The sequence below is a fragment of the Betta splendens genome, chromosome 22 (assembly GCF_900634795.4).
Source record: "Betta splendens chromosome 22, fBetSpl5.4, whole genome shotgun sequence".
Taxonomy (NCBI): domain Eukaryota; kingdom Metazoa; phylum Chordata; class Actinopteri; order Anabantiformes; family Osphronemidae; genus Betta; species Betta splendens.
The window spans coordinates 13828912-13855268 of record NC_040900.2 but is presented as its reverse complement, the minus strand read 5'-3'; the positions used below and the strand labels follow the sequence as shown (position 1 = coordinate 13855268).

General features: G+C 42.8%; 5 protein-coding genes across 9 annotated transcripts; 2 read left to right on the top strand and 3 right to left on the bottom strand.

Annotated features, from left to right (window-relative positions):
• Window positions 1–31: 31 nt before the first annotated feature.
• tmem151bb (transmembrane protein 151Bb) lies at window positions 32–4395 on the bottom strand. Of its 2 annotated transcripts, none has more exons than XM_029138918.3 (2): window positions 3926–4395; window positions 32–3472 (listed from the first exon to the last, which is right to left on the bottom strand). In XM_029138918.3, the coding sequence occupies exons 1-2, from the start codon at window positions 4001–4003 to the stop codon at window positions 2060–2062; spliced, it is 1491 nt and encodes a 496-aa protein (XP_028994751.1). In that variant the 5' UTR covers window positions 4004–4395; the 3' UTR covers window positions 32–2059. The 2 variants fall into 2 exon arrangements, with proteins under 2 accessions (XP_028994751.1, XP_028994752.1); XM_029138919.3 differs by having other exon boundaries at window positions 32–3469; window positions 3926–4394.
• Window positions 4396–4558: 163 nt separating this feature from the next.
• On the bottom strand, window positions 4559–6433 carry grxcr1b (glutaredoxin and cysteine rich domain containing 1 b). Its single transcript, XM_029138922.3, has 2 exons — window positions 5920–6433; window positions 4559–5735 (listed from the first exon to the last, which is right to left on the bottom strand). Exons 1-2 carry the CDS (start codon window positions 6361–6363, stop codon window positions 5691–5693), a joined length of 489 nt encoding a protein of 162 aa, XP_028994755.1. The 5' UTR covers window positions 6364–6433; the 3' UTR covers window positions 4559–5690.
• Window positions 6434–7421: 988 nt separating this feature from the next.
• On the top strand, window positions 7422–12329 carry utp25 (UTP25 small subunit processor component). The gene is made up of 12 exons (XM_029139447.3): window positions 7422–7597; window positions 8271–8304; window positions 8440–8614; window positions 8695–8937; window positions 9125–9213; window positions 9601–10011; window positions 10172–10388; window positions 10473–10675; window positions 10874–11056; window positions 11177–11286; window positions 11392–11637; window positions 11763–12329. Exons 1-12 carry the CDS (start codon window positions 7497–7499, stop codon window positions 12016–12018), a joined length of 2268 nt encoding a protein of 755 aa, XP_028995280.1. The 5' UTR covers window positions 7422–7496; the 3' UTR covers window positions 12019–12329.
• Window positions 12330–12677: 348 nt separating this feature from the next.
• Window positions 12678–24340, top strand: zmp:0000001267 (b(0,+)-type amino acid transporter 1). 4 transcript variants are annotated; one of them, XM_055505648.1, is made up of 6 exons: window positions 12678–13434; window positions 22162–22295; window positions 22378–22507; window positions 22585–22709; window positions 22801–22888; window positions 22964–24340. In XM_055505648.1, exons 1-6 carry the CDS (start codon window positions 12736–12738, stop codon window positions 23192–23194), a joined length of 1407 nt encoding a protein of 468 aa, XP_055361623.1. In that variant the 5' UTR covers window positions 12678–12735; the 3' UTR covers window positions 23195–24340. The 4 variants fall into 4 exon arrangements, with proteins under 4 accessions (XP_055361623.1, XP_028995281.1, XP_028995283.1 ...); XM_029139448.3 differs by lacking the exon at window positions 12678–13434 and adding an exon at window positions 14011–14772; XM_029139450.3 differs by lacking the exon at window positions 12678–13434 and adding an exon at window positions 17648–18515.
• On the bottom strand, window positions 23547–26191 carry adprs (ADP-ribosylserine hydrolase). The gene is made up of 6 exons (XM_029139452.3): window positions 25760–26191; window positions 25430–25526; window positions 25140–25347; window positions 24598–24785; window positions 24430–24530; window positions 23547–24306 (listed from the first exon to the last, which is right to left on the bottom strand). Exons 1-6 carry the CDS (start codon window positions 25944–25946, stop codon window positions 23939–23941), a joined length of 1149 nt encoding a protein of 382 aa, XP_028995285.1. The 5' UTR covers window positions 25947–26191; the 3' UTR covers window positions 23547–23938.
• Between the last annotated feature and the right edge of the window lie 166 nt (window positions 26192–26357).

The following is a 26357-nucleotide window of genomic DNA, read 5'->3' as shown; positions in this document are numbered from 1 at the left end:
GCTGTTGAAAGGAACCCCGTTGAAAGGAAAATAAAAAAAAATTCCAGCCGTTCTTTATTTATTATTTTACATTTAGACACAAAACTGAAGACAATGTTCCATATTTTATATTTCATTTGCCCATTTTATTGGTGCGATCATTGCTCACTCGTTTCTGTATTTAGCCTGATTGCTCTACACCAGCAGCTAGACATAATTGAAATTAAAGGACCATAAAGGCTTATTCGAGTATTGTAGCAATCTGCAATCAAAGTTCATTAGTCAAATTTAAAGTCAAAGAAACACCAATAATTAAAATAATGAATAAAGTATATACCAAACGACTGGACTCTTTGCACAAACAGTCTTACACCACTTGGATTTTCCCAGCTAGTTTTTACATCCAATTTAAGAACATGTGTTTACTATGCAACAGTTATTCCCAGACATTTATTGCAACTTTGATTTTTTCCAGCATATGATAAATTTGAGTACATATAGTTACTTGCACAACCCATGTAATCATATTATTTATTTAGACATTACAAATGAGACAGAGGTTTTAAATGCCATCAAGTTGTTTTTTACTTTCTGCTTAATACTTTTTATTACATTAAAAGAATTTACATCAACATTCATCTTCACCACAATTCTTAATGTCTACAGTGTAACTTCAAGTGCATAATACTGGTATCAATACGCTGAAAACAAGATAACAGCAACAAATGCATACAATAGTCCTGATGTTATAAAAATGTCAGTATTAGGTTTTTATGATATCGCAATGTAAATGTGTGCATTTACATCCTTGCATATAATATTATTTATCAATTGATAAAAGAGTCCTTCATATAATTCACACAACAACATGCAGAGCCCCAGTCTGAGAAATTGAGATGAGACCCTGGCGTGTGCTTTGCCCTTTTGACCCTTTAAGCCCATCCTGTGAAATCACTGTTTAATTTAAAATTTAAAATATAGCAGTATTCATTTCAGATAGATGTATAACAGACACACACTACAAACTAATTTGCTGGTGGTTTACATTCAGATTCATTCTGGTCAGGATGTTTTCCTACTTGACCAGTGTTTTCTTTTCTTATGATGTGACTTATGGAATTACAGAAGGATGCGTTTCTTCCATAGCTGCTGAAGATTCGTTCAGTGTGTTTCTGATGACTCATGAATTCACAGTTATATTGCTCCAGAATGTCTGGGTTTCTCAGCACTGTTAAATCCTAGCGACTCTGTTTGTGGTTTCTTATCTCCCTGCAGACAATGTCGACACTGGAGCTGCCACATAGCACCAACCGGTCCAACTCAATGGCAGCTGTGTTTGTTATCTGTTAAACCAAATACTCCAAGTCTGTATTACAGCATAAATTGATCAGACGTTTGTCACACGCTGATATAGATGAAACATGTTGAAAAGAGTAGGTGTATCAAAAAAGTAAATTTTACACTTTTATATTATTAATTGAACAATTCAATTTAGGAAATGAAAACGATCAAAAATCTAAAACAACAGTTCTATAAGTGGTGAAGAGTCCTTTTATCCTTTGAGTTTGAGGTTTCTGTAAAAAAAACAGTCTCATTGTAAAATGCATAAGCAGAAATACTTGTTTTCATATGTATGAAAGGTGTGTACGGTTATTGCTATAATTAAGATCAGGATAAACTAGAAGAAACTTCTCCTGACTATTCTTCACATGGAAATATAACGAAGCTCACCAACAGCACCTGCCTTTCTCTAGTCTTGTCTTATCTGTTTGTTTGAATGACTCAGTTTTTGTGATGACTGATCCGTCCATTGGGTTCTTGGTCTTATGAGGTTTTATCTACTGTACAGACAGTTTGAGACCCTAAAAGCTGTGTCAATTATGGGTGGCCTAACAATCTTGGTTTCTAATAGACGCAGAGCAGATGTTCTTGTTGTCCTCTAACCATCAAATCATTGTTATTGCTTTGGTGACTCACACATTCAGGATTCAGGTATTTGTTTTTTTTAGTTTAACAGTACAGCATGAAGTTGTGTTTGTCTGCTACACATATGCCACAGTTGTTGTCAGTCGCTGCATAGTCATAAGGAAGTCTCCACACATGAGCCATTTCTGTGGAAAGACCTGTGGTTGTGGCAATTCTCGCTGCAGTGGACAATTAGCACCGGGTAGCAGAGGGCGTCTTCGTAGTCTGGGGGCTCTTCTTCATCCGTGGTGAAACGCTCTGACAGGCAGCGGGTGTTTTCGCTGGGGCTCTCCTGGTCATCCAGGCTGCCGCTCCTCCAGAAGCAGCTCCGCTGGGACCCGTAGCGCCTCGCGAGCGAGAAGCGGCTTCCGCTGAAGGGGATGCGGGAGCTGGCGCCCGTGCAGATGCTGAGGGCGCTCCTGGAGAACACGGAGGAGCAGCTGACGGCTCTGTGGCAGCGCTCACAGTTCTGACGGATCCCGTTAAAGCTGGAAGGGCACTGGGCCAGGTCCATCAGGCCGGCCTCGGAGTAGCTGGGCACCAGTTGCTGGTTGGACCGAATGTGCCACTCCAGTTCTGTGCTGTCGATGGTGTTAACGCGAGGGATGCGGCGCCAATACGGTCGATCGTCACACGGGGTCACGGGGAGATAATCGTGCCCGAAGAGCTTCTCTACACGATAGTGGACGTACGCAGTGCGATACTCGGTGAAGACTCTGAGAGGCCAGGAGAACGTGAGGAATGAGGCAGCCCAGAAGACGTACTGGGACAGGTACCAGGGGTGGCGATCCGGGTCAGACAGCACCATCACATACTCCTTTAACTCAATGTTCTTCAGGTGCATGCCCTCTCTGGCTTCCATGTAGTCATCAAGACCCTCATTATCAGTGAAGAACCGTGCCCGCTGTGTAAGGTAGGAGTTTTCTGACTCTACGTTGGCAAAGCTAAAGCACTTTGTGAACCGCATCTTGGTCAGAGCTGATTTCTCCAAGGCCAGCAGCTGTTTTGAAACGTCCTTGACGCCACAGTGAGTATAGTCAAACTCGGCTTCAGCCACGTGCGTGTTGACGCGCTCATGGTAAACCTGAGTACTGGTGTAAGCGTCCCCGTTGCGGTAGCGCGTGACTTGTCGAGTTCGGCGGACGTAGTGGTAGCTGATGGCCTTCCACCAAATGCAGGGTTTGGCTTCCTGCATCCTCTGGATGCGCTCGGAGATCCCCTCCACATCCACTTTGTGCTGCAGCTCGTTCTTGACGTGACAGTGCCAGCACTCCACCAGATACACCAGATAGAGCATGCCCAGCAGCGCCAGGGGGATGTAGATGTAGCCATCAGAGCAGGGGCTGTCGTGGTACATCATGGATTTCCCTTTGAATGCGCTGTCAAAAGTGAGGCGGGTCACCTTGGTAACGTGACACCAAACCATGGCTCCCATGCAGCCATACATGAGAATGGACAGAAGTAGGCATTTCCAGAAACTCTCTCGACATAGAGACTTGCTCAGCGATTGTTTCAGGGGTCGTTGCTGCTGAATGAAAACAAAAAATGAATCAAAGGAGGCATCGAGAACAACTGCTGACATTCATTTACCGCCTTCAGAAAAATGTCAGCTCATTTATTAGGCTGCTGCAGCACAAACCAAAGCTGATGAATAGCTCATGGACACAACACTCATGCACGGGAAATTTCCTTGCAAGGATAAGAAGAAAAGACGCTCAGCTGCTCAGCCATGCTGGATAGCTGGGACTGACTAAGAAAGCAAAAAGGCTGCTAATGAAGCATCACTTCTGCTTGGACATTCTTTATGAAATTATTAATGGAGGCTACAGGTTATTAGAAATGAGTGTATCTGAGCAGAATTCCCTATAATGTGCACGCAATGTGTTGCATTCTGCAAAACATGCACATGGAGTCATTCAAGCCCTGCAAGAAAACAGGCAAGAAAATGCATTTTATTAAAGGAAGGCAAGCCAAAAAATACCTCCTGTCTGGCGTCCTCCTCCAAAACAGTGGTCGCACTGCTTTCACTCGCTGTCGCGGCCGACGCTGGAGGGGACATGTTTCAGGTACTGATGGCACCGACAGGGCGTGGAGCAGGGGATTCACTTCCTTTCTCTGCAGCTTCCCTCAAACAATGATGAGCTCCTTCTTAGGCGTGCATTACATCTGCTATCACTGACAGATACTCCACCCGCACAGAAGCTCGCGACGAGTTCACGGACGCATGTTGGTCAGTAAAACGCCGATTCCGGTGGCTGGAAAATGGGGAAAAAAGCGGGGGTGTGTCTACGGGAAATCCCGCATTGTGCCGTTTCAGGTTGAGCTGTCAGTGCCGCAATAACATGATCGTAGCTGACGGTGTCTTCGGCCGTTGGGCTGAACGAGCGGCTCTGAGCGTCTGCTCGGGTTGCGCTCCATGCAGCGCGTGGAGCGGCGGGCTAATGGGAGCTGGCAGGGTCGCTGTCCGTGGTGCTGAATGAGGCAGGTGTACGGTAAGACGTCGTTGCATAAATACGCCACTTAAAGGAAAAGTCCATCTTCAAACCGAGCTTCAAACGATTAATATCCAGCTGCTTTCACTAGCAGAACAATTCAAATAAATTATTCAAAACTGTGATTACTCTTACTTTGTTGTTTACATTGTTGTATTATGAAACAATTGCGATGCATTATTATTAAGGAAGCATGCTAATGTAGCTGCTGAGCATGTTACTAAATAACAAACGGACATTCACGTTGTGCATTTATGGCTTTAATAAACATTACACCTGATTAATTTATATCATAATCAGAGGTTATGGGGTGATGGAAATGTGACCCTGATTTTCAACTCAGCTTTTAGTGACATTAGGGACTTGCTCATTGCATCATCACTCCAGATTCTGTGGGCTCCAACCAACTTTTACACTTTTAGGTCACCCTTACACTTTTGATTCTTGGCATTTGTATCAGTTTGCTATTATCATGAACCAGATAGCACGGCAGCAGCTTGTCAGATGGTGATGTTGTGGGAGACAGAAGGTAGCATGAAAACAAAATAAATACTGGGATCAGAACACATGAGGGATCACAGTGTGCAGCCTCAGATCAGTCAGATCTATGCTGAGTCCTTCCCTTCCCCTAGTGGTTGCACACGTCATTGAGGGTATCTGAACTATATGAATATATATAATTTATCTCTAGTGTTGCATTGCATGACACACAAACAGTATGTGTGAAATATTTGGTGGAGCCAACAAGAACAAAGGGCAACAGTGTAGATTCTATTACTGATCAACAGACAACAATTTAAAAATAAACAGTCACAAACGTTATTTAAAAACTGTATAAAATGTATAAAATCTACTGCACTTAAACAAGAGAAAAGGAAAAGCAAAACTGTATTCACAATATCGATTCAAAAACGTTTTCCTCATAAATCCTCATAAACATCTCAGAGTGTTGAGTGATGTTTCTTTTAATTGTTTAATTTACCAGTTATTTTTCACTCACACTATAGTGCACATGCACCATTTAGCTGTATTTAAAAAACATTCAGTTGTTTAGTCAGTGTGTTGCACTCGTAAAAAAGATTCACAATATATAAATGCATGATTATGTACTTGACAGAGATTAGTAAACAGCAACATTTGTATTGATTTACAGAATTTTCCAATATGATTTTTAGGCTGCATATTTGTGCTTCAGATGAGGATTCCTGTGTTCAGCCACAGGGCCTTTCTTCCTATTGACTTCCTATTGGAACCTTATTCCTTTTCCCAGGGTCTCTTTTTCTGATGACGAAGTGAACTCTCAAAGGGAAAGAGAAAACAACTCATGACTGAAAAATCGCTTCACTGGTTCCAGTACAAAACTATACTGTAGTTTTTATTTTGGAGACAATAACATGGATGAGGCTGTAACTTGCTTTGCACTTACTGCTTGCACTAAACACATTACTGATTAAAATAAAACTTTAGAACTGTATTTACTTACAGCGTACACGTTGGAGAGGTTGTTGAAAAGCACTTGGCCCGCGCTCACTTTGTTCCTCACTCCTCGTATTGTCCCGTTCTTGCTGCAGATATTGATCCGTTTGTTGCTGAAGAGCATCTCCCTCCTGGCACTGGCGTACGCAAGCAGGTCATCGGGTTCAAAGCCGTTCTCGTCCACAGCGGTTTCCACCGCCAGGCCATTCAGGTGACTGTTGGCCTCGCTGGGGGGTGGCGAGCTTCCCGGCTCTGCCTCAGGACTGCCGGTGCAGTCGGAGTCCGCTGAATCCAGCGCTGATCCGCACCAGGTCGTTTGATCCTTGAACACCTCCGTCAAGACGCGGCCACTGTTGGCAGATGCCACTCTGAACCTGACTGTCTTCAAGGCCTTTTCTTTCTCCCGTGTCTGTTTTGGCCCCTCCATTAAAGCGTCTCGCATGATTCGCATCCTACTCAGACAAACCGCACATGCTCATCCTGCCTGCTCCACAGTCCTATGGAATTATCAAACAATAATATTCTCATTGAAGTGTCAAAATGAACTGAAAATGCCCTGAGTACAAAAACCAGACACCCCTGTGGTTAATAATAAATGAGGACCTGCCATGGTAACAGTAAAAACAGGCAGTAAGTTGATATAACCATGTTCAATAATTGATCACGGTTAGTTTTTACACTGCAAACTGATGACAGAGCCTCTGTGACACTCGCGATACGCTCTGCTGGTCTAGGTTTGGCTGAACATTTACCCCAACACACCACAGATAACCACCAGCTGAACCCTCTGTTACCCTAACTCTATCTTGGCACTGTTCATTTATCAGATATTTCTGATATCTGCTCTAAAGATTAATCTACGCAGAATGAACATTTCGGTACAACGGAGCCCCCCGTCCTAAAGAAGTACAAAGATATATTTAATTTGTTTACATTAAGGTCATAAAATCAATCAATCAACAATCTATTCATTCGGTTGTGTCAACAAAAACATATTAACAAGGTCAGTAACACTACAGGCAGATTATACATTTGCAAAATCTTTGCAATATTTGTGCAAAACCTTTCAGACAGGGCAGAGCAGACTAACACTTACCACAGACTACTGAGGTGCTGATTTAACAATGTTTTTTCTAGTGGTTCCTGTTCAAGACTCACCTATGTTGCTATTAGACAGCATGGAATTAAGTTACTGGACCACTGTAATCTGTACTGTTCAACTCAGTGTTTTTGTCACCAATTTACTGTTCACATCATGTTCTGTAATTCGTCCTGTTTAGTCGGATGCTGTATAGCATGAAAGACACAATCAGTCAATATTGAAAGTGAATATCTTATAATCAACGTAAAATAATTTGATTTGAGAAAACATTAAAATAAAGAGTATTAATGTGTATGCATCTGTTGAAATAAACAGTTTTTGACTCTGGACTGAGTTTATTTAGTCACCAATCGGATGCGACTGACTGCGCATGCGCATGCGTGTGCAGCAGCTGTAGTTCCCCTCCCGTCCTGCGAGTGGCGACGGATGAGGCGCAACATTCACTAACGCAGCTCCAGAAACACGTGTAGCACGTTGTCAACATGGGCAAGAGAAGACAAAATAAGCAACGTTTCTCCACGTTGTCTAAAAAGCAAAAGAAACACCTGAAGGAGTTTGGAGAAGAGCATCCGTTCCACGACCAGTAAGTAGCACAACACACTAAGACGCGTCTGAAAAGAACGGTTGTTTTTTGTAGCCAGCTAGCTAAGTTACGCTCTGTTTTCAATTCTTCCTAACTTAGTTGTTAATAAATTATGTACACTGTAGTGAAACCAAGGATAACAACGCAAAGAAGCCCGTAATGACAGTCTAACATATTAGGTACAGCTGATAGCTTTTAACAAGGTTCCTAAATAGTTTTAACATGTAGCTGATGATGTTCTGCATAAGAAAGTTCAGGTTATTTCTACAAGCAATCTGATCTCATGGTGTCAGTAGCGCTGATAGTTAGTTTTCATGGTGCTAATGTAAGTCCAAAGTGAGTTTGGATGTTTATGTTATGTTTTTGACACGGCTACATACAGCCAACTTTAACCCAGTAGGTTATTCAATCAAGTCCTGCTGGAAACTGCGCGAGTGTACTACTGGGTGGATAATATGTGCTGTTAATAATAGTGTTCATCATATGGTATAAAAACTTGAGGCAAGGATGCTTTTTTTTTTAATTTAGATATACAGGTGCGTGTCAGCAAGATTAGATCTCTATATCATCATCATCATCATCATCATCATCATCATGTCTTGCTTTACTTCTTTTGAAAAACGTAATTCTCTATTTTATTTTGCTTACTCACTTCTCACTTATTTATTTTAAGGGAACAAGTTGAAAGAACAGAAATAATAGAACTGGTGAGTAGCACTACCAGCCATAAGCTCCAAAACAATATCAGTATTATTTTAGAAACATCTATTAATTGCTCTTTCCAGTCATATTTATGTTTCCTTTTACTGTTATCATTTACTGAGGTGTGTTCTTCCTTATAGCCTCCAAGCCCAGAACCATCTGTCACTGAGCCTGATGAACTTGAAGAGGAGGAGGAGGAACCAGAGCAGAAATCTGCCTATCAGAAACTTCTTTCAACTTTTAGCCATCCCACCAGCGACAACCAAAGTGAAGAGGACGAAAGCACTGATGAGGAAGAAGAGGAACTCCTCGAAGGTGAGTTATTCATTCTCATGGTCCTGGGTGTACACAGTGGTGGTGTTATCAAGTCCTCATTGCTGTATGTCCTGTTGCAGGAGACAGTGAAGGAGTTGGCAATGAAGAAGAGGATGATGATGATGATGATGATGATGAAGAAGCCGAGGGTGCAGATGACTCTCACTCTGAAGCAGCGGAATGGAAGGAGGAAGAAAACAAGCATGAAGGAGATGAGGAGTTTATAGACAAGGAACACGAGTCCCAGTTTTGTCTGGAGACCAACTTCATGGACAAAGGAGAACAAGAGAACGAGAACTCTGAAAGCAATTCTGACAGCCAAGGTAAGACTTATGATCAAAACAGTTTCCAAATAAAAGAACACCTTGCCATTTCTTATTTATTAATATCAAAATACATTTTGCATGGGTATATTTTTGAAGTCAATTAAATTTATATCTGTATTGGAATGTTTAAGGAATATGAGGGTGCTACATTACACTTTATGCATTATGTTTTCTCTACCTGCAGACTTGTTTTTGCAGCATTTGGACACAGAGCTGTCTGAGGATGATGTCCAGAAGATTGCATCTGGCAGCAAATCTAAAACTCAGATCAAGGTATTAAAAGAAAACTTCTCAGATTTTCAATGGGGGTTGACCAAAACGATCTCTGGTGGTATTTAAGAATGAAGGGACACTCAGATTGCACCACATTTTCTATGCAGAGAAATTATCATTATCATTTAAAGCTCTAGTTGTAACCTGTGAGCACATGGCAAAAAACCCTCTGGCCAGTTTCAGAGGCATTTTGCAGAGGAATAAATGATAATCTCTCTGCATAGAAATTATGGAGGAACCTATGTGTCCATTCTTAATTATTTCCTGAGGTTTTGGTCAACCTCCATTGGAAAATCGGTGACATTTTCCTTTAACCACTTGTTTTTCTTTATGAAAATTAAAATCTATTTAAACTGCAGTTTTTAACTTTAATGTTCTTCTACTCAGTGGCCTAAATTAGGAAATCTGCTCTGTATCAGTCCTTTGGAGAAGTTTGGACCAGTGGGCCAACATAAAGACACAAAGCTACCACATTTCCACAAACTCTTAGAGACAAGCTGGAAGGATCCAAAGCAGACCACCAAGCCCAAAGGGGCTCCTGAGGAGCTCAGTCCACTCCAGCTAGAGTTACTAGCCCTTATGGGCTCCTATAAGGACCTTTACTATCCAGAGACATGTCCTTTGAACCGTGGCCCACAGGTACGAAGTACTTACTGCCTTCATGTTCTTAATCACATACTGAAGGCCAACTCTCAGGTCCTGGCTCACAATGCACAACTGAGAGAGCAGAAAGGTAGAATAAAGCCTGGAGCTGAGCCACGGGATGAACCTAGAGACCAAGGACTGACTCGACCCAAGGTAAAGAGTTAAGTTTCTACCTATTAATGTCACTCCACTATTAATGTCGTTAATGATTTTTGTGTTGACTTAATTTTTTTATTCTACAAAAAAGTTTGTCATTTAAGTGTGAGTGATTTAATATGTAAGGTTTAAACTTAAAGTTTATTTATTGGTTCAGGTCCTGATTCTTGTTCCATTCCGGGGAAGCGCTCTGCGAGTGGTTCAGGCATTCATCACCCTGCTGGAGTCCAAAGGCAAGAAGATCGTTGTCAGCAATAAGAAGAGATTCAAGCAAGACTTTGGGGATGATGCAGATGAAAAGCCAGCCATTCTGCAAAGACCGGATGATTACCATGCTGTGTTCTCTGGCAACGTGGACGACCACTTTCGGATAGGTGCAGTTTAATGAAAGATGACCCTTTCAGAAGCCTTTTAACACAAATCTTTCTGATGTCGTGTTGTTTTTCTCTTTACTCCAGGTCTTTCCATCATGAGGAGCAGCATACGCGTCTACGCTCCTTTCTACTCATCAGACATAATCATTGCATCTCCGCTCGGACTACGCACCGTGCTGGGAACCGAGGGTGACAATAAGAGAGACTTTGACTTCCTCTCCTCTATTGAGCTCCTTGTGGTCGACCAGGCGGACGTCTTCCTCATGCAGAACTGGGAACACGTGCTGGTAAGAATTCAAATACCTAAATGTATTCAAGCATTAATGAGATCTAGATTTATACTGCTGGGAATGTGTAGCGCCATCTGCTGTCACTGTGAAATACTGTAAAAATAAAACATTGTACTTTAGTCAAAGTAAAAAGATCTTTTATTTTAGAAGATTGTTTTCTGTTGACCAAATCTCACATGGTTAAACCTCTACCAGCATGTGCTGAACAACATGAACCTGCAGCCTCTGGACTCTCATGGGGTAGATTTCTCCAGGGTGAGGATGTGGAATCTGAACAACTGGGCCCGACACTACAGGCAGACCCTGGTTTTCAGCTCCATCCAGGACCCACACATCAACAACATCCTCACAAAGCACTGTGCCAACTACCGCGGCCAGGTACGCTGTAGTAGCCTTGGTGGTTGTGGCTGCTTTCACTGTATTGTGTCATAATAGTCCCCAGGTCCTTAGTGGTAAAAGGTTGCTGACAGTTCAATTTGAGCTTTTGTGATGTTTCAGATCGTCATTAAGAACATGCCAAAGACAGGCTCCATCTGCCAGGTGCTGGTTCAGCTGCCTCATGTGTTTCAGATGTTCTCCGCCGACAGTTTCCTCGACTGTGATGCTCGGTAGGTTTTCCTGCAGGCAGGACTCGTAGTATAACGATTTATAGCCCGCTATCAGCCAGTGTTACTCCAGGGCTTTTTATCCACTGTTTTCCATTTTTTCCCTAGGTTCAACTTTTTTGTAGGTAAAATCCTGCCGCAGTACAGGGACTCTGTAATGTCCCACACCATGATCTACATTCCGTCCTACTTTGACTATGTCCGATTGCGCAACTACATGAAGAAAGAGGAGATGAACTTCACCAGCATCTGCGAGTATTCCAGCAAGTCAGAGGTGTCTCGAGCCAGACACTTCTTCCAGAAAGGCGACAAGCAATTCCTGCTCTTCACAGAACGCTTCCACTTCTACAAAAGGTCAGTTCTCTGTGAGGTGTAGATTTATGCAGTACAGCTCTCACCTCAGTGTTGTGCTTATGAAAACACAGTTGTTTGACAAGCTGTTGGATCAGCTGTTTGAATTTCTTCCCTTTTTGTTTCAGATATACCATCAAAGGAATCCGGAACCTGATATTTTATGGATTGCCCTCCTTCCCCCACTTCTACAGCGAGGTGTGTAACATGCTGGAGACCGGGGGTCTGAGGGAGGAGGCCAGCTGGACCTGCACTGCCCTGTACTCGCGCTACGACGCTCACACACTGGCTGCCATTACCGGAGCTCAGCGGGCCGCACAGATATTGAACTCCAACAAGCCTGTTCACCTCTTTATTACAGGGGGGGAAGATAATGCTTTGTGAGGGACGGAACAAAAGAAGAGTAGACTCTTGAGCATTCATTCTATTACTCTGGATTACCCCAGGCTGGGTTACGACTGCAGGTCTGTGATGGACTGCTGTGTTTCACAGCACATTGTGACATTTGAAATATGTTGGACTAGGATTTTTTGCATATATTTGGACATTGTGACTTCTAGTTATTTACGAGTACAATGCATTCATTAAATGTGAAGACATGAAAAGTCATTGTTCATTTCGTAAACTACATTGAAGTTAAACACTGTGGAAACCAGCCATATACCCGGATTAAATGGCTTGGTTGCCTCTGTTTACTGGTCGAATTAATTATTAACTGGATGATGTTAAAATAGTACAAGTGCTAATTTCCTGTCAAAAACAGTTTCTCTCTCTGACAGAGCTTCTTTAACTCCGTGAGTATGTGGATGTAAATCTACAGAAAAGACTGTGTGGCTGGGTAACATGGGGAAAAGACAGTGTGCTGACTGACTGAAGGCTTATGAGATGAAAGTTATGAGTCCACGTTACGCAGGTGTTTTTTCTCAGGTGTCATATCCTTAAGTACAGATAAGCTACAAACCAAAACAATAAATGCATTCAGAGATATGACCCCCTACATAATTATTAACTCTGAGTCTGCTGTCAGTGACTGTGGCCACATAATTATAGTCTTTTCTATATTTGTAAGGTGAGTCGACAGCGGCTCTAACAGCTGACAGTATGGATGATAAGACGCAGAAGCTCAACTTAAAGCGAGAAGTCGGGCTGGTGGGAGCCGTGTCCCTCATTGGAGGCACAATGATCGGATCTGGGATCTTCATGTCCCCTCAGACGGTGCTTTCCACGATCGGCAGCTCTGGGGCCAGCTTGGTGGTGTGGGCGAGCTGCGGTTTACTGGCGACTCTGGTGTCTTTCTGCTACGCTGAGCTGGGGACGGTCATAAAAGAATCAGGGGGCGAGTACATCTACATCCTCAGGACTTCGGGTCCACTCTTTGCCTTTGTGTTGATCTTCACCTCCGTGTTATTTGTGAGGCCCGCTGGGGTTGCTGGCATTGCGCTGAGCTTTGCCCAGTATGCCGTGGCTCCTTTCTACCTAGACTGTCCTCCGCCAGTGTTGGTGGTGAAGTGCGTGGCTGCAGCTGCGATCGTAGTTCTGGCCACTGTGAACTGCCTCAATGTTCGATTTGCAATGTCGGTCCAGGTGTTTTTCATGGTGGCCAAGGTTCTGGCCCTCGCAGTCATTATCATTGGAGGCGTGGTGATACTTGTCAGAGGTCACACTGGAAACTTTCAGAACTCTTTTGAAAACACAAACTTGGGCATCAATCCAATAGGGATCGCATTCTACCAGGGACTCTGGTCCTACGATGGCTGGAACAATCTGAACTATGTGACTGAAGAGTTGAAACGTCCAGAGGTAAGTGAAGGAACATGATGTTACTGACCGAGGCATAAAAACAACACACACCAACAATCAAATAAATAAATTAATGTTTAAACTTTTATGTTTACCAGCCACGTGACTTTGGACAGGATGTGTCATTTAGGGTGCAATCAGCAAACACCTAACATCATCCTGACCACCAGACCTGACTGGGAGAGGCTCCAATCTTGTATTTAACTTAAGAACTATCATCAGGAGTTGGTTAGTGTTACAGAACCACAGTAAATTACTATAAAGCCTATTAAACACATCACCAGTGTATCACACTAATGCTGTCAAAGGCCACCATGATAGACCCTGCTGTCAATAATCGGTCAGCAAGCGTAATGGTGTTAAAACGAGATACACATGAAGGTAATCGAACATCAGCATTGTTTTATTTTATTTCTTTACACAGACCTACAGTATAACCCGCTCGTAAACATCAGATAATGCTTGCTGTACTAAGAACATCGTGATTGCATTTTAAGTAAATGTAGGTGAATCTCCTGAGCAAAGTCAAAGGCTCGTAGCTATGCCACACCTTGGCTTTGTGGCCTTTGAAGGGTGTTCTACTTCATGTATCCAGTGACCTCTGTCAAAGCATTTGAAGAAACAGAAGCTGTTGGAACAATGAAGGCAGAAAAACGGGGACTCAGTCTGAAGAGAGAAGTGGGGCTAATAGGAGCTGTGTCGTTCATTGCTGGGACCATGATTGGATCTGGGATCTTCATGTCTCCCCAGTTTGTTCTCTCCACCGTTGGCAGTCCTGGAGCTAGTCTTGTTGTTTGGGCCTGCTGTGGCCTGATAGCCATGCTGGGGGGTCTCTGCTATGCTGAACTGGGTACAGTCATTCCAGAGTCTGGGGCAAACTATATCTACATTCTGAGGACAGCAGGGAAAGTGGTGGCCTTCGTGTTTGTCTTCACCTACATCATGGTCATGAAACCTGCCACTGCCACAGGAATCTCTCTGAGTCTTGCTGAATACGTCGTGGCGCCGTTTTACGACGGCTGCTCTCCTCCACAGCTCGTAGTGAAATGTGTGGCTGCAGGAAGCATCATCTTGCTGGCCATAATTAACTGTGTCAGTGTCCGCTTGGCCACCAGAGTCCAAGTGTTTTCCTTGGTGGTGAAAGTGCTAGCACTGGCTGTGATTGTACTGGGAGGTGTTGTGATGCTTTTCCAGGGCAACACTCAGAACTTTGATAACTCCTTTGAGGGATCAAAGCTTAGTATCAACTCCATTGGCATCGCTTTCTACCAAGGCCTGTGGTCCTACGATGGCTGGAGCACTTTGAATAATTTAACAGAGGAAGTAAAGCATCCAGAAGTAAGAGATTACTTTTTATTTATTCTACAAATCAAAGCCAAGCTAGGGCTAATTTTGAAATTCAACATTCATTTAATTATGCAAATACTGAAGTTTAGATTTAAATTGCAAATTTAACAAATCAAGTCACTTTAATTGCATAGAAATATCCACCTCTCCAAAATCTTTTAAACAAACTATTACATCAGAAAGATAAAATCGTTTTGTTGTGCCGTGTTAGTCTTGTAGAACAAGGTGCGACAGTGAAGGCTGCCCATGCTGTTCCAGAAAATAGTGATTACAGTAGATACAGATAAGACATGAAACATTACAAAGAAAAGCTGCATGTATAAACATTTACAACTACAGAGCAGTTAATGTTACATTGGAGTGACCTTTGAGGAACTGGGTTTACTGCCCTTGGCTGCTCGTGTTTTGCTGATTATTTATGCTACGCAGAGCTGAGGTTTGTAAGGACGTCTGATCTGTTGCCTTGAACGCATTTAGCTTGAAAGTAAAACAGGCAGAGTAGTCGCCTAATTCTGTACCAAATCCGGGGATGTGCCTGCTGTCTGAAGTTCTGTATTTTTAATGAAAGAAATGTAAAAAGAAGTGAATGTGGTGAAGTGTTTGATAAAATGGACAGACACCACAAATTGTTGACCTGCATTCCACTAAAAAGGTTTCTACACTGTTTAATGTAAGACAATGTCCAGGACCAAGGTGGCCATTTGGAGACTCCAAAATCGCGCATAGTGACCAAGGGGCTCTAATGAAAGTAGATATGTAAAATGCTATTTTTTACACATTAACACAATATGATAAACTACTTATTTATTTCTTATTAAGGAAAAAAAAACACACTATAGACATCGATCCAAATATTTCAACAGTGCAATTTGGGACTTTAGGAGCACCGACTATGGCCTAATCACCTCTTCAATAACCTTTATTAGCAGTAGTAGTTTCAAACATGATGCTCGGTAACAATCTAATTAGTTCCATTTCCATCAGTAATCAAATTGATAAATAATGTTTTAGGATCAGCCTTACAGTTTTGAATGTTATGATTTGTGTGTGTGTGTGTGTGTGTGTGTGTGTGTGTGTGTGTGTGTGTGTGTGTGTGTGTGTGTGTGTGTGTGTGTGTGTGTGTGTGTGTGTGTGTGTGTGTGTGTGTGTGTGTTCCCCGCTCAGGGTGCATGGATCCACTGCCTGGGTGGCCTCTTCTTTTAACCCCCAACCCCCCCCAAAAACTCATCCTGTCCACCACAATATACCGAACATTTAACAAGGACTAAATAAACCACTAATCGCGAGGTTATATATGTTCCTTGTATACTCCTTTTGAAAAAGCAAAACTGTCCATCAACATACGACATCCAGCTTCTTATATGCTGCGTGTTGAACTGTCGAACAGGACACACGCAAAAATAAAAAAAGAAATGTTTTATTTTGGGTCAGATTTCTACAACACTAATAGAGGCTTTTGATGGCAGTAGTGACTGTGTTTTATTACTGCTGTGTACTGCTGTGTTTATACAGTCCTTTTGCTTCTAGGTAATCTTCCATGTGAGTTATCTGCAATAATCTGAGTTATATTAATTAAGTCCCCAGAAGTCAAATGACGAAGTGTTAACTATGCAAAAGTTTTTTTCAAACCTGTAGCCCTTCGGGAAAGGGTAGTCCCCGAAAGTGATGCTTAAACAAGTCGTCCCCACAACCCGTGAAAACCTGCAGGTTGACCTGCACGACGTACAGCTCCAGGAGTGTCAGGCTGTTGTTCGGACTGGTCTGCCATGGTAGATAGTAACATAGCGGCTGAGCTAGTCAAAGCCTATTGTGGATGCCAGGACAGGCTCACCCCCTCACTCTGCTGGCTGTCCCGCTCCCAGCTAATTTTGCCCATCAAGTCTGTCCTCTAGTCCAGTGAAATCTTGTCCTAGCTCCCAAATCTACGCTCCATTATGTAGCAACACAGTTTTAACCAATCCCACTTCCGACACCAATGAAACAGTCCATACACAGCACAGACTCGAGTATCCTTGGACATGAAGCCACTTAAAGAAAGCAACAGACAAGTTGTTGTTTTTGTGTAGCACAAAAGAGAGCATTTATTGCCACACAGCACAGCATCTTCAGGGTCACTCCCACACACAACTGTCCATCAGGGTGTAGCACACAAAACATCGCAAAAACACATTAACATAGCCAATAACACACACAGACACTCCCGCAGAACTAAACTTATAACTCTCAGTGCTCCTCCTGACCAACCCTGGACTGCTACAAATCCTACCTTTTTGTGCTTCTCGTTTTATGTTACCTTGCAATTATCTTCAAGGACCGGGGTGTCAGTTCCTTGATTCATTAAACTGAATCAATATTAAATGTTAAATATTAACAGTTCAATTAAATTCCTTGATTTTGGCTAGAAATCTGTGCACAATTGCTTCAGTGTCACTTTTCATTGTCGATTTTGTTATCCTGCAGCTGTGCCGAATGTAAAAGGAGCACCTATAACTAGTTTTCTACTAGTTTTTTTGCGCTTCAAATGCTGTTGGGCGTTTTATTGTGAAAGTCTGGTGACTGGCCCCGCCCCCGGTTTCCTTTTTTCTTATTTCGTTTAGAAAGTGGAGAGAATGAGTAAATCAGTATATCGCAAATGTGTTTTACCGATTTACGGAAACGAAACACAGCATAAAAAGACGTTATTCAATTTTCATTTTACACATGAATAATGAATTGCACTTCATGCACGGACCCTTAGTCAACCTTTAAACTAAATGCTGTCAGCCAAACAGCAGACGGCAAGCGGGGCTATTTCTGCATTTGTTTACTGTTATTTGACCCGTGTTACACTTTTATTTGCACCGACTCCTAATAATTCACTAATTCTTAAAACACCTTATTATCCTTCTGTTCAAACAAGTAATGATCATCCAGATACAAAGTTTGTGGACATGGTTCTAGCAATGCAAACGAGTTAGTGGTTAATATACAGCCAGTTGTGCACCTATCCAGTGAACATTGTCAAAGCATTTGAAGGAGCAGAAGCTGTTGGAACAATGGAGGCAGACACACAGCGAGTCAACCTGAAGAGAGAAGTGGGGCTAATAGGAGCTGTGTCGTTCATTGCTGGGACCATGATTGGAGCTGGGATCTTCATGTCTCCCCAGTTTGTTCTTTCCACCATTGGCAGTCCTGGAGCTAGTCTTGTTGTTTGGGCCTGCTGTGGCCTGATAGCCATGCTGGTGGGTCTCTGCTATGCTGAACTGGGCACAGCCATTCCAGAGTCTGGGGCAGAGTATGTCTACATATTGAGGACAGCAGGGAAAGTGGTGGCCTTCATTTTCATCTTCAACTTCATCACCGTCATGGCACCCACCAGTGCGGCAGCACTGGCACTGACAGTGGCTAAATACGTTGTGGCCCTGTTTTACGACAGCTGCTCTCCTCCTGAGCTAGTAGTGAAATGTGTGGCTGCAGGAAGCATCGTGTTGCTGGCCATTGTTAACTGTGTGAGCGTCCGCTTGGCCACCGGCATCCAGGTGACTTGCATGGTAGCAAAGGTGCTGACACTGGCTGTGATTGCAGTGGGAGGTATTGTGATGCTTATCCAGGGCAACACGCAGAACTTCAACAACTCCTTTGAGGGAACCCAGTTAGGCATCAACTCCATCGGTATCGCTTTCTATCAAGGCTTGTGGTCCTACGGCGGCTGGGGCACTGTGAATTATGTTACTGAGGAGTTGAAAAACCCGAAAGTAAGAGTTTTAATCTGTACTTCTTACAATTTTCAAAATGTACAATGAACTGAATATGTATGGTTTATATCCTGCTTCCTTTGCAGCATTGATTTTGTCTTGGTTTTAAGACTTTATCATTGTGCATAGCTGCAGCTAGGCTAAAACTGCATGTTGTCAGAGCCAATAATTTTATTCTCTGACTAAATGGTGTTGTTGTCTCTCAGAGAGGTGTTCACTCACCACCCTTTCACTAATTATTATAACTCAGAGATAAGCAGACCATTGAAATGTGATTTCCTTATGGCACAGATATAAAGTTACTCAACAGCTAGAAGTTAATCTATAGCCAATTCTGAAAATATCTAGTGACCTCTGTGTATGTAAAGAAGCAGAAACTGTTGGAACAATGGAGGCAGACACACAGCGAGTCAACCTGAAGAGAGAAGTGGGGCTAATAGGAGCTGTGTCGTTCATTGCTGGGACCATGATTGGATCTGGGATCTTCATGTCTCCCCAGTATGTTCTTTCCACCATTGGCAGTCCTGGAGCTAGTCTCATTGTTTGGACCTGCTGTGGCCTGATAGCCATGCTGGGGGGTCTCTGCTATGCTGAACTGGGTACAGTCATTCCAGAGTCTGGGGCAGAGTATGTCTACATGCTGAGGACAGCAGGGAAAGTGGTGGCCTTCATGTTTGTCTTCAGCTTCGTCATGGTCATGAGGCCTGCCAGTGCCACAGGAATCGCTCTGAGTCTTGCTGAATATGTCGTGGCGCCGTTTTACGACGGCTGCTCTCCTCCACAGCTCGTAGTGAAATGTGTGGCTGCAGGAAGCATCATTTTGCTGGCCATAGTTAACTGTGTGAGCGTCCGCTGGGCCACTGGCATCCAGGTGCTTTCCATGATGGTGAAAGTGCTGGCACTGGCTGTGATTGTACTGGGAGGTGTTGTGATGCTTTCCCAGGGCAACACTCAGAACTTTGATAACTCTTTCGAGGGATCAAAGCTTAGTATCAACGCCATTGGTATCGCTTTCTACCAAGGCCTGTGGTCCTATGATGGCTGGAATACTTTGAATTTTTTAACTGAGGAACTGAAGCATCCAGAAGTAAGAGATTACTTTTCATTCCTTTTACAATTTAAGCCAAGTTACAGCAAAAAGGAAGATAAGTTCAAGCAGTTGTCGATATTCTGCGATAACTCCATCCAAAAAAAAGCATAGCTTAAAGCAAGCATATATAATGCATTCACTGTATTGTTATTGTAATCTTTATTATTATAGTTTATTATAGTTCTATTGTATTTTTTTCAATAGTCAACTAGTCCCGCATACTTTCAGCTACAAATATCCAAATATTTAGCTTTCAAAGGAGAAGTGTGCTTCCATTTAACTTTTTCTTATCTTTCATATTTTTCAACAAAAATCAAAAACTTTTTAAATCCTAGGCTGATTTAGCCAAGAGATTCCGGTAATTTTCCAAATTAACATTGTTCAGAATCACAGAATAAATAAAACGGGAATAATGTGAGATTTCTTTCACGGCCCGGTACCAATTGACCCACGGACCGGTACTGGTCTGTGGCCCGGGGGTTGGGGATCACTACTTTAAACTACATACACCCTTTAAACTTCTTCAGCTATTCAACTATTAATCTTCTGTTCTTCTGAGTTATAGCAGTTTAGTATAGGGTGGTTTTCTGTGAATTTTCAGCTTTTCCATTAGTATGTGTTGCGTGAGCTAGAGTGCACAATGTCAGCGTTAGAGTTTGAGGACACTTTTTTTTAAGACAGAAAATGTCCTCTTTAACTTTAACAGCTAGAATTTTCACTCAATCAACATAATGTTTTCACATGTCCCTGCTTAAGCCCTCAGACCTATACCTTAGCCTGTATCAGCCTCAAAGTGCAGAGAGGTCCAGAATTTCTCCCATAGACTCTAATGAAATTGTCTGAAATTGATTGTGGCCACAATTGTTAGTCTTCAAACATAAAACTCACCCAAGTTGCTCATTAAATCCTTGGCATTCATGAAGTAAATTTATTTTTGTCATAGATATTATTGATTTGCTGAAACAAGCCTGTTTAGCAGGGGTGCAAATCAGCTTCAATACGGTCACTGAGTCCTGAGCTGTGGAGTTTCCTGCCTCTGGAGAAAAATCTCCATGACAACGGCGCAGCTGCAGGTTTGACTGACAGGTCAATCCTATTTTTAGTCATTTTTCATTTATGTCTAGTTAGGAGACTATCAGTTCCTGACTTGTTAATTCGCCAGTTAATGAGACTAAATTAAAATAATGTTTTCTACGCAGACCTGTGCCTGATAGCCATCACCTTTTGACCTCACAAAACAATATTTTACTGTTTTCATAAATTCAGCTATATTTGATGAAATTCAGGAAAAGTTTACACACTACCTTCATTTTTAGCATTTCATCAATTTTAGTAAATCTATGTCAACTTTTCTCAATTTAAAGTCAGGAAAAGTTTACACACTACCTTCATTTTTAGGAATGGAATAGGAAAGGATTTTTACGTATTTAATCGTCAATCATCAATAATTTTTCTGTTTTTAATCATGAAAGTGCTGTTATAATAATTTTAATTACAAGTAAATGATAGTGAATGAACTACTATGAAGTATTTTTATATACTGTGTTTCTTCAGTAAAGTAAAAGTAAGGACTGAAACTTTATGACAAACAAAAATGAAATCTTTACAAATAAATTGAATTACTACGTGAAAAAGATTTAGGTAGAAACACTGGATGAAAAAAATGTAAAAGGGGATCCATCTACAGTAATATCAAAGTGAAAGATCATGGTAGATGTCTGTGCTGACGCAGCATCTAGAGCAGGACATCACAGCTCCTGTCTGCGGTATGACCTGATAACACTGGGTGGTTACAGAGAGGTTCTGTTGGAATTAGGTCAGGAGAGCATGAAGGCCAGTCAACGCCTGTATCCTCTTGCACGAGGCCACACATTGTGATACACAAAATGAGGGTATGACAGCTAAGAGTTTATCGACATGCTGAGGGTCTGTGATGAAGATGTGCAGTGATCATTACAATGTATGTCGCCAGGCACAGCAAACAGTGAAGATCCACCACCATTCAAAGTGACTTTGAGTTTGGAATGGTTACTCTGAACACTGGCGACATTACATTCAAGTTTTCTGGTTAGTGCTGGCTGGTAGATCCATTGTGGAGCCACAGAATCTAGGTGGGAAAAGCTAGCTTGTACATGTGTGCTTGATCCTTTTCAATCGTAACAGTCCTTCGACAGATGTTCATGTGCATTAAAGCTGAAAATGTAAAAAAAAAAGGTCTTTGTTGAAGGTTTTCCAACACAGCTGAGTTGTAAATCATTTTCACATGAGAAACAATATTTAAACCTTCAGTTACTGTTCGGGGCTATAGAAAAGCAGCAAAGGTTCAAACTTAACTTCACTAGATTTCTTCCTACATTAAGTTATGTATAAACTTGGTTGTAAGTTGAACATTGAGTTGTACAACATCCCGTCTTACAACCTATTGTCTTGGTGGCAAAGCATAAAAAGTCTCTGATCTCTTTAAACAATCTAATTATTTCTAAGTATTAACTTCTTTCTCGTTTCATTCATTTTCTATATAAATAAAACTAACACACAGACGTGTCCCTTTTTCAGGTCAATCTTCCCAGAGCTATTATTATCGCCATTTCCCTGGTGACGGGCTTGTATCTGTTGGTGAACGTGAGCTATCTGACAGTAATGACACCTAGAGAACTCATGACGTCCAGCGCAGTAGCAGTCACCTGGGGGTAAGACAGAGCCTGATGCTGACTGGGTCTACGTAAATGTCTAATTATCAAAGAAGCTTCAATCTCAAGTCTGTTTCCTCAGAAATAAGGTTTTAGGGAGCTGGGGCTGGGTCATGTCAGTAGCGGCTGCGTTGTCTGCGTTCGGCTCTCTGAATGGAACGTTCTTCAGCGGAGGCCGTGTCTGCTTTGTGGCTGCCAGAGAAGGACACATGGTGAGACTCCTTATATCATGTGTGATTGTCAAAGATGAGACTGTTGTTGCTGGCTTTGACCCGTCTTGTGTTCATAGCCAGATATTCTGGCTATGGCCCACGTCCACAGACTGACTCCTTCTCCGGCACTGATCTTCACTGCTGTGGTCTCACTGGTGGTGTTGATCCCTGGAGACTTCCAGAGTATTGTCAACTTCTTTAGGTGAAGCCCAGTACTGCATTTCCTGTTTGTTTCTTTAAAGGAAACAAAGTGTTTGCTCCTGTATGACATGTTTATTTATTGATCTTGTCAGTTTCACTGCCTGGTTTTTTTATGCCATCACCCTGTCTGGGCTCCTCTATCTGAAGATCAGGAAACCGGAGCTGCCGAGGCCATATAAGGTCAATGCTACACACACTTCTTTGATTAGATGGCACGACAGCCTGTTGTCATGGTTACTCTTTATCTCTCCATAGGTTCCCATCATACTCCCTGTCCTGGTCCTTCTTGCTGCCATATTCCTCGTGCTGGCGCCCATCGTTGACGACCCTCAGATTGAATACCTTTATGTGACTTTATTCATGTTCAGTGGAGCCATAATCTACGTGCCCTTCATCCATTACAAGATCTTCCCTCACCTGTTGACCAAGTTAACAGTGTTCCTGCAGTTATTCTTAGAGGTCGCTCCTGCAGACAAAAATCTGTGATTTCCACGTTGCACACTCTTCACCATATACAACCAAGCAGCTGCACTCACATTAATTTCACTCACCTGACCTGTGCAGCAGTTGATCCAATATAAATGTATTGTGATAAATTCCTTTAAAATTTATTTTCTTCTTTTAATTTGCGTACTGGTAGAGAGAGAACAGAGATCCATAAGACATTTATTCTGAACTTTGTCCTCTGTTCTAAATAATACACATTGCACCTGCAGCTTTCTTTATTATTAAGTTTATGTATGTACTGAGATGTAGTAACAACAGGGGGCTGAGTTTAGGCTGACCTTCCTAAAAATAAAGTTTTTTTAAGTTACATCTAAAATGAATAGTCACTCAGTGCAATTTGTAAATTATTTATTACTTTTTTTATCCATCAAAAGACACAGCTGATTCATGGTGCACTTTTCACATGAGACAATATTTCAGGACAAAACAGGAGGAGCCGAGAACACCAGCTAAAACATTGCATGTACATTTATATGCAGACCAAATTTATGTTTAACTCAAAATAGCTTATCTGATAAATTTTTAACGTATGGAGTTTTTAGAAAAACAATATCTTGACATTTACGTGCTGTTGTCTGTTCAGGTGTGATGTTTATTTTATATTCAACATCCATTTCTTTACAACTTTCTGCTGCATCTCTCTGTAAAAGTCATTATGCTGGGTAAGCATGAAGTTCTCCCAGCTGCTTCCAACATACAGGCTGTTAAAATGCTGCTGAAGCATTATTTCGCTCCAGTTTTCTTCTCTGAACCATTAGAAGAGTTTTTGGATGAGCCTTCACAGCTGCTCCTGCCCCCCTGTGATGATTGGTGGTAGAGCATGTGAAGCCGTTCTGCACTTACGTCTGCGTCTTCTGCCCCTTCGCAGCATCTTATCCAGGACTGAGGAATGGTCTCAAGGCCATAGTGGGCTCCAGCAATGGCTCCAGCCATGCAGGCTATGGTGTCTGTGTCCCCTCCCAGGGCCAGGCTGTATGCAATTGTCCTCTCCACACCGCCGTAGCTATTTGGAAAGATTTCCCGGGGCTGCAGGCAGTGCAGGACACAGAAGACGGCAGTGGGCACTGAGTGAAGAGCTGCGATGCCGTTACCTGAAAAGAAAAAAAAAAAAAAAAGGACCAAAAAGGACCAAATAATAAATATTGGTGGAGCCCAAATCATACACAGTGGATGGATGAATAAATGCCAGAATGTAAGGAGTAACTGTTGCTTACCGAGTTCAGATATAACCTCCTCAATGCTGACCTTGCTCCTGTTCATCAGGTCTCTAACTCTGTGCAGGCGTTCACAGAATGGCTTCTCTGCCTCCTTCAGGCTGAGCAGACACATCACATTAAATAAAGACTGACACAGTCCACATATACCAGTCATGTACTACTTACATCCTGGCATCATTCTGCACTGCCTCGTCACACTCCACTTCCTCCATCTCTGCGATCAGCCTGTCGATGAACTGCTGAGGTAAATTCAGAGCCCCGTGCAGAGAGAGGTGCACAGCCAGCGCCTGCAGCACTGCTCCATTATAACCCAGAGAGCAGGAGTGGGTTAGCATGGCGCCCAGACGCGCAAACTGGAAGACAACCAAACAGAAAACTGAATGTCAAGGCTGACTCCAATACAATGTATAATAACATGTGGTGGGGAATAGAAGATACTGTAAACAGACTAAATCACAGCAAGTTATGTGATGGGAAAATGTTCAAGTCATTCTAACCCACGTTTTAATGCTATTTTCCTTCTATGGACAAACAAGTCCTTGCTGTAATTAAATGATATACTTCACATTACGCTTACCAACATACAACATTCAGCCCATCTGATGTGAATTTGCGTGAATGAAAGAACAAAACCCAGCATGACTGAGAGACATAAGAAGCATGTAAGAAATGTAAGAATGGAGTCCACCAAGAAGCCCCCTGCTCACTCTTTTCACATCAGCCAGGTCAGGAAACGCCAGTGCGAAGGGCGCCGCCCTCATGGCCCCGCCGTTCCCAAAGGAGCCTCGTCCGTTAAACTGGTCCCTGGCCGGCTGGTACACGTCACTGAGCTGGGGGGAAGACAGCTTCTTCAGCACCTGGATCACCCCAGAACCGTAACCTCTGCCTGGGGATGAGCTGTACTCCTTGGCAAACCTAAACCAGTGCAACGCCAAGCCTTCAGTGTGCATGTGCATGAGAGCTGCTGTCATTTGTCACTGACACAACATACAGGTACCTGCGAGCCATATCCTGCTCATCAAAGCTGGCACGGGTGAGAAGGGACTGGACCACGCAGCGAGCCATGGCTGTGTCATCACTGTACTCCAGGATACCTATAGCAATACACGTTAAGCAACGCATAAAGACAACGCATGAAAGGTCAACTTAAAGAACGTGTCAGCAATTTCTATAAATACACCAGCTTGGTTTTAAACACTAACTGCATCAATGTTTGTCACAGATACATCGTATATGAGTAACTGTAATACTTTATATTGGTCGTGTTACTTTATACTGCTCTTGTGGAGCGATGTTAGCAGATATCCAAGCTAAAGCCTGCACTAACCGCTTCCTTTACTCTCGTCGTCCAGGCTGTTTAGGTGCTGCAGCACATTCTCCACGGGAACATCCTCCGCTCCTTCAAACTCCCCGCCGACGCAGTCTCCCAGCACGGCGGCGACCAGCGACCCTCGAAACCGCGACAAAGACGCGGGCCCGCCCGCCGCCACCGATCTCGCTGCCGCCGCCGCCATTCAAGCACCGGTGAAGAGCCTCGGGCCTGTACCGAGAATACGCTCCCCCTGTCAGCGAGCCGATGTGACCAGGGGGCGAAGGCAGCACAAGCGACGACAACAACAACGTCGACTTCACTCCCCCTTATACTTCCCGGATGCGTTCACGTGCCCGTTTGACCCCGCGGGGGAGTCGCGTCCCACGCAGATATAAAACATATAGAACGGGAATTCACTGACAAACGGGCCTTGTGCTACTCAGCTTCTGCCTCTTCTACTTCTGTTGTTGTACGGCACTATTTGCGCACAGAACATTTGTGAAATACCGACACCTTTTGGATTGGAGGAAAAATCAGAATGAATAAACATATACTAAAGTCAAACTACCACATTCAGAAAGTTTTGAAACGCGGTCGCCTTCTCAATATGTCA

Coding starts and splice junctions, on each gene's coding strand:
- tmem151bb (XM_029138918.3), bottom strand. CDS start 4,003: ATGTCCCCTCCAGCGTCGGCCGCGACAGCGAGTGAAAGCAGTGCGACC. Junction 3,473..3,925: donor AGGAGGACGCCAGACAGGAG/GTATTTTTTGGC, acceptor GTTTTCATTCAG/CAGCAACGACCCCTGAAACA.
- grxcr1b (XM_029138922.3), bottom strand. CDS start 6,363: ATGCGAATCATGCGAGACGCTTTAATGGAGGGGCCAAAACAGACACGG. Junction 5,736..5,919: donor ACCTCTCCAACGTGTACGCT/GTAAGTAAATAC, acceptor TTTCCCTTTGAG/AGTTCACTTCGTCATCAGAA.
- utp25 (XM_029139447.3), top strand. CDS start 7,497: ATGGGCAAGAGAAGACAAAATAAGCAACGTTTCTCCACGTTGTCTAAA. Junction 10,389..10,472: donor GGACGACCACTTTCGGATAG/GTGCAGTTTAAT, acceptor TCTTTACTCCAG/GTCTTTCCATCATGAGGAGC. Junction 11,638..11,762: donor CGCTTCCACTTCTACAAAAG/GTCAGTTCTCTG, acceptor TTTTTGTTTCAG/ATATACCATCAAAGGAATCC.
- zmp:0000001267 (XM_029139448.3), top strand. CDS start 14,020: ATGTATCCAGTGACCTCTGTCAAAGCATTTGAAGAAACAGAAGCTGTT. Junction 14,773..22,161: donor AGGAAGTAAAGCATCCAGAA/GTAAGAGATTAC, acceptor TCCCTTTTTCAG/GTCAATCTTCCCAGAGCTAT. Junction 22,710..22,800: donor AGTATTGTCAACTTCTTTAG/GTGAAGCCCAGT, acceptor TGATCTTGTCAG/TTTCACTGCCTGGTTTTTTT.
- adprs (XM_029139452.3), bottom strand. CDS start 25,946: ATGGCGGCGGCGGCAGCGAGATCGGTGGCGGCGGGCGGGCCCGCGTCT. Junction 24,786..25,139: donor ACCTGGCTGATGTGAAAAGA/GTGAGCAGGGGG, acceptor GTTGTCTTCCAG/TTTGCGCGTCTGGGCGCCAT. Junction 24,307..24,429: donor GGAGGTTATATCTGAACTCG/GTAAGCAACAGT, acceptor TTTTCTTTTCAG/GTAACGGCATCGCAGCTCTT.